Source organism: Bubalus kerabau, chromosome 15 (assembly GCF_029407905.1).
Source record: "Bubalus kerabau isolate K-KA32 ecotype Philippines breed swamp buffalo chromosome 15, PCC_UOA_SB_1v2, whole genome shotgun sequence".
Classification (NCBI taxonomy): domain Eukaryota; kingdom Metazoa; phylum Chordata; class Mammalia; order Artiodactyla; family Bovidae; genus Bubalus; species Bubalus kerabau.
The window spans coordinates 1,880,542-1,892,214 of NC_073638.1; the positions used below are offsets into that span (position 1 = coordinate 1,880,542).

At 38.7% G+C, this 11,673-nt stretch overlaps 1 protein-coding gene across 5 annotated transcripts; it reads left to right on the top strand.

The window, feature by feature from the left end:
- The first annotated feature begins 927 nt into the window (after positions 1–927).
- Positions 928–11,415, top strand: MSANTD4 (Myb/SANT DNA binding domain containing 4 with coiled-coils). 5 transcript variants are annotated; one of them, XM_055547455.1, is made up of 5 exons: positions 1,001–1,067; positions 4,486–4,634; positions 6,770–6,871; positions 8,226–8,845; positions 9,192–11,415. In XM_055547455.1, exons 4-5 carry the CDS (start codon positions 8,384–8,386, stop codon positions 9,765–9,767), a joined length of 1,038 nt encoding a protein of 345 aa, XP_055403430.1. In that variant the 5' UTR covers positions 1,001–1,067; positions 4,486–4,634; positions 6,770–6,871; positions 8,226–8,383; the 3' UTR covers positions 9,768–11,415. The 5 variants fall into 5 exon arrangements, with proteins under 5 accessions (XP_055403431.1, XP_055403433.1, XP_055403430.1 ...); XM_055547456.1 differs by lacking the exon at positions 4,486–4,634 and having other exon boundaries at positions 928–1,067; XM_055547457.1 differs by lacking the exon at positions 1,001–1,067 and having other exon boundaries at positions 4,486–4,524.
- Positions 11,416–11,673: the final 258 nt, after the last annotated feature.

Sequence of the window (11,673 nt, forward strand, 5' to 3'; positions counted from 1 at the left end):
GATAGAGAAAAGAACTGAGAGGGAAGAAAACCAGGGGAAGCATTATAGAAATCAAATGAAGAAAGGTCAACAAGTCAAATATTTATGAGGAGGTAAGATAAGAGCTAAGAAGTGATGACTAGATTTAGCCGCAAGGAAATCACCAGTGACCTTTGGAGGGGTAGTTTTAGAGGGAATGACTGAGGCAAAATTAGGTCAACGTGTTGGAGAAGACTCTTGAGAATCCCTTGGACTGCAATAAGATCCAACCAGTCCATTCTAAAGGAGATCAGCCCTGGGTGTTGTTTGGAAAGAATGATGCTAAAGCTGAAACTCCAGTACTTTGGCCACCTCATGCGAAGAGTTGACTCATTGGAAAAGACTCTGATGCTGGGAGGGATTGGGGGCAGGAGGAGAAGGGGACGATAGGGGATGAGATGGCTGGATGGCATCACCTACTGGATGGGCGTGAGTTTGAGTGAACTCCGGGAGTTGGTGATGAGCAGGGAGGCCTGGCGTGCTGCGATTCATGGGGTCGCAAAGAGTCGGACAGGACTGAGTGACTGAACTGAACTGAACTGGCTTGAGCAGAAGGTGATGCTGGGTTCGGAACCAGCTGAGGAAATGCGAGGGTCCCACTTCCTCTTTGCCCTTTTAACAGGTTTGGGTCAAGGACAGGAATGGTTTGGAGATGAAGCTGACAGTGCTCCAATCGGGCAGAACGGCGCAGCCGGCGACCGCGCGGGGCCAATCCGTCCTCACAGTGCTCTAGATTGACGGGGCCCGGCGCCAAGGAGCTCCGGCGGGAGGCCGAGTCACGGGGGGGCGGAGTCAGGGCACTAACCCGGAACGGCTTGGGACACGCTTTCCATTGTGAGGCCGGACCCGGGCGGGCCCTCAGCCAGAACGGCAGCGTCCTCCGGGCCAACGGGCGAGCCTCGTTAGACGAGCGGCGGCCGCGGCAGCCAATGGCGTAGAGGCAGGGGCGGGCCGAGTCCGTGGGCGGGGAATTGATAAAGCATCTCTGTTTGCCACCCCGCCCCACACACACCCGAGGCGACGGCGGGGAGGCGCTTCCCGGCCTGCAGGTGAGCGGCGGTTCCGGGAAAGAGGCTATGAGGGTGGCGGCCTCTCCGCGGACGGTAGGTGCCAGCGGGGCGGCGTCAGGCCGCGGTCACCCCGTCGCTGGCTTTGGACCCGGCTTCGCGGCGTCGCGGACCACAACGCTCAGGAGAGATAGCATTCGCCGCTGCAGCCTGACCTAGGAGGGTGGGGAGGGCCCAGGCCTCTGGAGCAAGGCTGGGAAAGTTTCCAGGCCCCTGTCAGGGCTCTGATTTGCTGAGCGAGCACTGTCTTCCAGGTTGCCCTATATCCTGTCAGGTGCAGCCGTGGCTGTGGCCGAGTCTGCGGCGCGCCCCCTCCTCCTGGATGACCTCCTGGGAACTCAGCCTTCCTGGATTCTCCCAAGGGGCTGTTCCAAAGGGAGAGAATGGGAGTGAAATGTACTTTATTAATGTGATAACAGGGGACCCTTAAGTAAACTTTAGTCATTTACCTACCACGAGTTACAGGCAGGGAGTTGAATGTCCTCTAAGAGTATAGTGGGGATAGTAGGGCCCGGTGTTGGTGGGAGGTGGGAAGCCCACTTCAAAGAGGATTGGGGGTAGATTTTGTGATGTTTTTCTTCTTGAACAATCTAATGAATTTACCTAAAAAAATTTTTGGACCCAGAATTTATGCCCGATTTTCCTTAGACCTCTTAATTCTGTCTTATCATGCAGTATTTAAGAACTTCATTCTCAAGTGTTAGTCCGTGGAAAAAAATTGCCCAGGTGTAATACGCCTTTGGGGGTACACCATCTTCACAAGGATTATGCAAGTGAACTACTTACACCTATTTCCACCCAATAAAGAATGATTGTGAAATGGGATTTCAGGAAAATGGCAGTTCTCTGTGATTGGGTGTGGAAGAACTATGAATTTTTAGAGGTTGCAACTACTAAATTCCCTGTTGTAAAGATACGGAAGACAACCAATATAAAAGGGATAGTATTTGACATCTAAAATGGCTTTTAAAAATATTTTGTGAAGTATTTGGCCCCAGCACCAAGAATATGTGCCTGGCACATAGGAGGAGCTTGATATATTTGAGTAAAATTATTGGGTAATGGATGATGAAAACCCAAACTGTTAAATGAGTACAAAAATGTAAAGGAGAAGAGAGAAAAAAAATTCCTGGAAACATAGCTTAGTTTCTATTCATGCAAGCATAGCTACCAAATATCAACTCAGGTTGCTTTGATTTGGATACTATCTTACATTAATCAGAAGGTGTCAAAGATTTTCACACAATTAAGCCATGACTGATCGGAAGTCGAAGATACATTTTGATATCAATTTCAGTCAGGTAGAAAAATGTGTGTTAAAGTGCAAATGCCTTTTGTCAAGAGTTCCTTAGTGGTCTAGTGGTTAGGGTCTGTGCTTTCATTGCTGTGGCTCAGAATTCCCTGGTTGGGAAATTCCCACAAGCTATTCCTGTCAGCCAGAAATTAAAAAAAAAAAAAGTGCATTTTATCAGTGAACTAGTTACATCACTTTGGTATAGAACAAAGGGTTAGGGACATAGGTCAAAGACAAAGGGATACCACTTTTGTAGGGTAGATACGGAGTTGCAAATTGTTGGGGGGGGGGTGGTGCACAGAATATGCAAATAATAGAAACTGCTGCCCAAATTTTAAGAATATATTGACTCAGGCATAGTTTTAAGAGGATTGTTATTTCTATCATTACAAAATTGATCTCACATTCTAAGAGCAGCAAAATCTGATTACAGATTTTTGTCTAAATGAAGATTCTGTGGGCAACTGCAATCATTGTTTATTATGCACTTGTATTTTGTATGTTATAGTTTGTGTAACAGTGCTTCCATATAAAAGGCATATTGCTTGAATTTCAAAAAAATATGAATTTTCAGATATATTTGCCTCTTGCAGTAAGTTTCTTAGCAAAGAGTAGGGCCTTTCAAGCCAACCTGACATTTGTCCCCAACCTAGTTATTTAACTTTGATTCCTGATACTTCTGCCATGTATTACTGTCCCTCCAAATCAAATGCCAATTCCTTCTGACAACTTTCCTTGATCCAACCAAAGATTATGCCTTCTGAACACTCAGGATATTTTGTTAGTATTTCTCTTTGTGCACTTTTCCTACATTCACATTATTCATCGAGTAAAGAAGTATTCATTTACTGTGTCCAGACTATACTAGAAAGTGGATAATAGCTAATATTTGTTAAGGGCTTATTATATCTTAGATATTATATGCTTTTTGTTTGGGTTGTCTCATTTACTCCTCAAAATATTGTAGTATTCTATTATTTTTCCCATTTATAAATTAGGAAATAAGTTTAAAAGGTTAAGTAATGTATTCAGATCATAGAGCTTCTAAGTAGTGGAATTAATATACAAGCCTTGGTAGTCTCTATTCAAAACTTTCTGTTTATGGTCTCCATTATAAGTTTTTCATGTAAATTTTATACATATATGTTTTAATAGATTATAGATTATTTGTTAGAAATGTATATTCATCTTTGATCCATTATTGCTTCTAATGTAAAGTAAGTGATTATAACAGCCTGATAGTGGAAGCATGTGGCTAGGCCAACAAACAGCTATATGACTGAGATAAGTGACCATATATGTGATCTCCAGAGCTGGTGAATGATGGTGGATAGAGTGAGTGAACTTGTAGAGCATAGCATGTTCTGTCTGGAAATGTTCTTAGGTTGAAAACTGAGCTTCTGTGAATATATATACAACATAGACATACATACATATTCCTTTTCTGATTTTGTTGGCTTGCATTAACAACTAATAATGTTGTGCTAAGCCGTATTCATACTCTAATTGGGTATTATATTCCATTATGTGGCTGTACTTCAGTTTATTCATATAATCCCTTATTGAATATTTATATTTTTACCATACTTCTACCTTTTAAATATGACAGTGCTTTTAAAATGGTTCAAAAAGCCATTTAAATATCTGAAACATTCTGTATCTTTTGGAAACAAAAAGTCATCCGTAATTTGATATGGAATTTGATGTAACTTTAGCAATCTTTTCTATTTTTAAGGACATCTGACCTGCTGATTCCGTTTTTAAAATATATTTTTAATAATCTGCTCCTCATTGGTTCATACTGCCTAAGTAGTTCTTCATAGCCTATTTATTTAAAATATTCTTTTCAGAATTTTGTATAACTTGTTAACTGTTATGTTCTTTAGTATAGTTATAGGGTAGGTAATTTAAGGTCTTCACTTAATTTCATAAACTGCTTCTTGCCTGTATTGACTTGGGCTGCCGTTTTCTTTTAAATATATACTTTGCCTGTAGCAGTTTGTTTTGCTAGCTTACCTTACTTGAGTTATTGTCTGTTTCATTTTCTGCTCTTTCCCCTCCCCCAATCACTTTTTTATTTTATGTTGTATTTTTACCTCCTATTAGGCACAGTGTTATGTATTGAAGATACTGCCTTTGGAGCAGGTGGGGTACCATCTTCTAGATCCTCATAAGGGTGGAGCAAATGCTAGAGGAAGGAGGAAATGAAGTTTGACTGCACTAATTCTTTGAAATGTGATGCAATGGCCCTATAGGTACTAAAGAGAAGTATATTGGGGCTGGTTTAATGATGTGCAAATAATGTGTAAATCAGTTTTCTTCAGTTCCTTTTTTATGTTGCTTATAAATATAGTGAAGAAAGAAAGGATTAGTCTTTCAGTTGTATCCAACTCTACAACCCCATGAACTGTAGCCACGTTCCTCTGTCCTTGTAATTCTCCAGAATTCTCCAAGAATACTGAAGTGGGTTGCCAGTCCCTTCTCCAAGGGATCTTCCTGACCCAGGGATTGAACCCAGGTCTCTTGCATTTTGGGTAGATTCTTTACGGTCTGAACCATCAAGGAAGCCCCATAAACATTGTATTTCATGATTATTCTTCAGTTGCCTCTAGAGAGAAGTAGTATACTGGCCCAGCTCAACTGAGAACTTGAATTACATAAAGAATGTTAGGTCAGTGCTAATTAAATGAGATCCTCTAAAATTACACAGCTTCTAGAATGTTCACTAAACTGTTGTAGGATCAGATGTTAAAACATGGCATTTTCTTATTTTTTATTAGGTAATATTTGAAATACGGAAAAATCATGTAGCTTTAAGTATACTAGTAAACAAGGTCCTTGACCACTGAAAAGAAAAACATACTAGTTTGTAACATTTGTCTATTTCTGTGTTGTAAATACTGCCATCTTGGCCACTTTCTAGTTCCCAACATGACATTACTGAATATGGAGTTGGGAAGTATACAATGACCTTCATCAGCTCATATCAGCAGGCTCCAATGTACTCCTAATGTTATAAAGCATAGTAATAAAGACCAACAGACTTACCACTTGACCTATGAACTAGAACAATACCAATATTATTGTGGCCTTTCTCTTCCTTTAGAGATTTGCCTTTCATGCAATAATAGTGAACTTAACTTACTGTGTGCCAGAAACTATTCTTCATATTTTACTAAATTCTTTAATCCTATAGTATTTCTATGAAGTAATAATATTATTTTACAAATGGAATTGCACATAGGGAAATTAAAATAACTAAGGCACAAAGCTAGGAAGTTGCGGAGCCGGGATTCCAGCCAGGCATCTGACTGCACAACTTGTGCTTATATCCATTACACTGTGCCTTGGAATGTGTGCATGCTCAGTCGGGTCCAACTCTTTGCAACCCTATGGACTGTAACTTGCCAGGCTCCTTTGTCCATGGGATTCTTCAGGCATAAATACTGGAGTGGGTTGCCATTTCCTCCTCCAGGGGGTCATTGGCGGGCAGATTCTTTACCACTGAGCCACAGTCTGTTTTGATGCTTTTTTAATGTATGAATATGTTTGCTTATACTCTAGTGACAAGAGGCTTATATTTGACTATAATGACAGTATTTGCCTAAGACAGGATCAAAAGTGCTGCCACTGTTTGATTATACATTCTAATTTAGTGGATTTCAATTTTATTATTAAATGTCTCAAGTAATTGAAGTCTGCTTTAGAATAGTTTGCTGAAAATTTTTTTTTTTTTTTCCTGTTTTTTGTCTGCTCTGCCCTTTTTGTGAGTGTATGAAATTGACAGTGACTTTTAGAGGGTTTATTTTCTGCTCTTTTAAGTTTTTAGTTCTCTCTGGTCTTCATTTTAGCATCAAGGAGTAGTTCAGGAGATGGTTACTGTACATCAATGGTTAGAAACAAAAAGATGCATTGGCGGGCATTTTTTTGATGATGTTACTAGACACACACAAGATCAGTTGAACAAGTATTAGTGGAAACCTGAAAAAATGCATACAAGCAGTGAAATCTTAATAAAAATATATATTTTTATTAGGGTTTAGAAATAAGGGATTTGCATCCACTTTTAAGCCCTGGAGAGAAGAGGTTTAACAGTGATAGAAAAGATTTGTGCATTTACTGATTAAATTTAGTTACCTTAATTACTATACTTGTGCTTCAGTAGAAAATACTATTTATATTGTCAATTACCAGAGAAATATTTTTCACTCTACTAATAAAAATTTTAAACTGGCAAATATTAAAGTTTTTCAGTGAAGAAACTATGGTAGAGTGAAACGTAACTGGTTGAAACTTTGGAGAGTTTTCTGGCTACATATAGAACTTTATCCAGACTTAATGATGGGACATGGAATTTAATGGATATTGGTATTTTTTTTTCTATTGGCAGGAAATGTTTATGATCCTACAGTGATAGAGCTGGAAGGCACCTTAACAGCCTACCCTCTCATTTTGTAAAGGAGGGAAAAAAGAAGCTCCGTAGCAGTGATCAGTGAGTGAATTTGAAGTCACAAAATGTAGTTTGTGTGAATGTGTACGTGCAAAGTCACTTCAGTCATGTCCAACTTTGTGACACTATGGACTGTAGCCCTCCAGACTCCTCTGTCCATGGGATTCTCCAGACAAGAATATTGGAGTTGGTTGCCGTTTCCTTCTCCAAGAGATCTTCCCAACCCAGGATTCAAACCCACATCTGTCTCCTGCATTGGCAGGCAGATTCTTTACTGCTGAGCCACCAGGGAAGCCCTTGTTCCTCTTTACATACTTTTAAAATCTCTTTACCAAGGAAAAGACCCATTCAGCATCTTTTCCAGTTTGTTTGTGTGCCTTCCCATAATGCAAAGGTTAGATAGCAGAATAACTACATTTACCAGCTATTGTATTGAGGATCTGAATGTGCTTTAGATTCCACCAAAGAAATACATTTGTATAAGACTTGAAATCAAAGTGTGTGAAAGAATCAGGTGTTTAAAGCATTTGTTTACTGGTGTGGGTCAACACCATGGTTTTCATACTTTAGCATGTATTAGGATCATTTTGAAGACTTATTGAAACATATATTGCCAGATCTTGCCCCCAGAGTGCTGTATTCAAATGGTCTGGGGTGGGGCCTGAAACGTTTACCTTTCTAACAAGTTTCAGGTACACCCTCTTTCAGTCTTATATTTTTTTGCTTTTTAACATCTAGTGATCACTTTGGCAGGTTGACTCATTTATTCATTCAAAAGTGTTTATAGTATGTATGACTGCCATATGCCAGGATCTCTGCTAGACTCTGGAGACATTATGGTGAGCAGAAATGTTGCTGTCTCCTGAAACTAACAGTGAAATGGGAAAGAGACACTCTTAGTTGTATATTAGCACAAGTGTAACATTTAGGTGAGGAAAATGAGTAATTTACTTGTCAGGAGAGGATTCACTGAGGAGCAGATGTCTAATCTGCAAGCTGAAAGATGAGGAGGGATTAAGTAGGCCAAATAGGGAATAATCTATTTTCTAGTCAGAGGGAATAGTGTGTACAAAAACCCTGAACAGAGAAAGAGATTGACAACAGTGGATGACTTAAAGAAGGCCTTTGCAGTTAGAGTATAGAGGATGATTTGGGGAGAGCAAAAGTAGGGAGCAGGTCAAGAGTGAATAATGGCAGTTAGGAACCTTTACAGCAGCCTAGGTGAGAGAAGATGGTAGCTTGGATTGTGGTAGTGCTGGCAGAGACAGAAAATGCAGTCAGTTTTGAGCCATATTAAGAAGGCTTTTGTTTGTTTGTTTTTAAATTATATAACTTATTGGGTTGAAGTATATTGCAAAAGTTGCAGGCTGATTGATTTTTACTTTTTTCTCTTTAGGAATCATCCAGCCTGTCCGTGCTAGATGAATGGAAAACTCTGATTTAAACAAAGTACTAATAAGGAATTGTCCTTGATTTTTGTACTTTGTAGAAAAATTCTTCCTCAAATTGTTTTCACATCTTTCCTTACTGTAAATACTGCATTTAAGTTATAAAATGAAGCAACTGAAGAGGAAAAGGAAAAGCAATTTCAGTGTACAAGAAACTCAGACCCTTTTGAAAGAAATTACGAAAAGGAAAGAAGTAATTTTTTCCAAGCAGCTCAATACAACAATTAATGTGATGAAGCGAATGGCCTGGGAGGAGATTGCACAGTGTGTGAATGCTGTAGGAGAAGGAGAACAGAGAACAGGGACAGAAGTGAAAAGAAGGTACCTTGACTGGCGAGCCCTTATGAAGAGAAAGAAGATGAAGGCAAACATTAAGCTAGTTGGTTCAGGGTTTCCCCTTCCCACATCTGATTTAGATGACTCTCTCACTGAAGAGATAGATGAAAAGATTGGATTCCGAAGTGATACAAATTTTGATTGGCAAAATGTGGCAGATTTCAGGGATGCAGGTGGATCCTTAACTGAGGTCAAGGTGGAAGAGGAAGAAAGAGATCCCCAGAGTCCTGAAGTAAGTATTAGCCTATGTGAACCCTCTTTTTATTTCTTCATTTCTGATATGAGAGTTTGTTATAGACCAAGAACAGTTAAGAAATTCCCAGATTTTCAAGGTAACTTAAAAATAGTACATAACAGAGTCATTCCATTTTTTACTATCTTACCATCATTAATCTCTTCTCACCTCAATGTACTCTTTTAACTGTACATTATTAATGATGTCACACAATTGTAAATATTTTTCAAAATTCAAAATAAATGGTTTTGTGTGCTCAAATACAGAAAGCTTTAAAGAAATGCCTAGACAAATTAACAACCATGAATATAAATAAATACTGAGAACTACTTTTCTCTTTTAGTTTGAGATTGAAGAGGAAGAAGAAATGTTGTCATCAGTCATACCAGATTCCAGGAGGGAAAATGAACTTCCTGATTTCCCCCACATTGATGAATTTTTTACTCTGAACTCAACACCATCTAGGTCTGCATATGATGAGCCCCATTTGCTTGTAAACATAGAGAAACAAAAATTAGAATTGGAAAAACGAAGACTTGATATTGAGGCTGAAAGACTGCAGGTAGAGAAGGAACGCCTACAGATTGAGAAAGAGAGGCTGCGACATTTAGACATGGAGCATGAGCGACTTCAGCTGGAGAAGGAGCGGTTGCAGATTGAAAGAGAGAAGCTGAGGTTACAGATAGTCAACTCAGAGAAGCCATCTTTGGAAAGTGAACTTGGTCAAGGGGAAAAGTCCATACATCAACCACAGGATATAGAAACTGAGAAGTTAAAACTTGAGAGAGAACGCTTACAACTGGAAAAAGATAGGCTGCAGTTTTTGAAATTTGAATCAGAGAAGCTGCAGATTGAAAAGGAGCGCTTACAAGTAGAGAAAGAGAGACTACGAATTCAGAAGGAAGGACACTTGCAGTGATTTATCTAGGTCTCCATTTATCAAATGTTTGTAAACCATAGGTTTAGGTTTAAAAATCATTGCAGGATTAGCTGTATTGTTGTTTTTTTCCCTGTTTAATATTAGTGTTTTCAGTAGGAAAAAGATGATTATTTGTGGATAATTATATGCTTAAGTCTTCTGTGAAAACTATGTGCCCTAGCATAAACAATATAGCAGAAATTGTTGTACTATACTCTTTAAATTAGTAAAATTACACATAGTCTTGTATAGTCTATGGACTCAGAGTTTACAATTATGTCTGTATAAAATTCTAGCTCAGTAGTTGTCAACTGGGGGTGACTTTGGCCCCTCAAAGACATTTAGCAATGTCTGGCAACATTTTTTGGTTGTCAGAATTGGAAAGTTGGGCACATTGCTACTGGCATATAGTAGATAGAGGCTAGGGATGCCTACATCCTGCAATGCACAGGACAGTTTCCACCCCCCCTCCCCCCAAAAAAGAATGATCAAACCCAAAGTAGCAATATTGCTGAAGTTGAAGAACCCTGTCTTAGCCTGGCTGAGCACCTCTTTAGCTATGTTTCAGTTTCAGAATGTTAAAACCACAGATATTTATGTGGGAATTACTTAAATGGCCCAAAATTTATGAAACAGTACTGTATAGTATATTGACTGTAGGTATGATGATTATAGATGTTTTATTCCTTTGTTTCCATCTGTATATAATGTGAGAGTCAGAAAAGAATATAGGCAACATCAGAGGTTGTCTAAAGTGGGTTACTTTGCAAAGCAGTTCATTCGTTTAGCCTTTGGTGCTTTAGAAACAGCACACATTTTTGTAAGCTTTATGCTTTCTTCTTTGACTCCATTGACTAAGCCAGTAGTTTAGATAAAAATTGTCATTTCAACCATGTACTGAAATCGTAATATACTTGGTTGAAGCTAGTAAGAATGTTACCAGTTTAAAAATGGTGCCAGTAGTCAATGAACTGGAACTCAGTAAGTGGTCATTTGATTTTTAAAATAGATAATAACTATTTGGAACTGGGAATGGGGGTGGGGAAGAATGTCCTCTGTATCCAATAGTAATGATGGTGATGAAATAATGATAGTAGTGGTGTATTATGAATTAGGGAAGCACTATTGCACACTATCTGACCTAATCTGTAGAAAAGTCTTGAGAGTAGTAGTATTCTTGAACCTGAGGCTTAGAGAATTCACACTTTGTGTAAATGACTGATTTCATATATCATGATGCATTTTGTCTTTGTTCCTCCCTGTGAAACAGAGTTTGTATCTTTAGTCAGTCATTTTGGTATTTATTCTGAGACCGAGGGTTTACTTAATCTGGTGATTTGCCTTCAGTCTCCTAAAGGTAATTTTTCCACTGTCCAGATGATTCTGATGCACACTAAAGTTGAGAATCACTGCATGAGATCATTTTGTATTTTTCCATTTCCAGTATATGTAGCCTTAGTATGTCTCTTCTATTGACAGATACTATCTTGATGCTAAATTGATTCTTGTTAATTTAAGAATGTCTTGAAACCATATGTAGCATTTGAGTATGGGTATGTAAGGAAAAAATATACATCTTAGTTACCTTGAGTTTGGAATAGTGTTATTTTTGTATAATTGAAATAAATGCTTCTACCATAGAAATGAATTTGCCAATACTAATTGTGCGAATATTTATCATTTCAAGTGATGCTCAATGCTGTGAGGGTTGAGGTTGTCAAGGCTGGAAGAGAGCTTTATCATGGTGAGTGGGGGCAAAGGGCCTAACATTTGTGTTAAGGATTATGCTATATGCTTTTCATGCATTATTTTGTTTCTTAAAACAAGCCTTGAGTCATTTTAGCCTGGCTTTTTTAAGAAAGGAAACAGTACTTCATCAGTTTAATTAAAGAATACATTAAAAAGT

Coding starts and splice junctions, on each gene's coding strand:
- MSANTD4 (XM_055547456.1), top strand. CDS start 8,384: ATGAAGCAACTGAAGAGGAAAAGGAAAAGCAATTTCAGTGTACAAGAA. Junction 8,846..9,191: donor GAGATCCCCAGAGTCCTGAA/GTAAGTATTAGC, acceptor TTTCTCTTTTAG/TTTGAGATTGAAGAGGAAGA.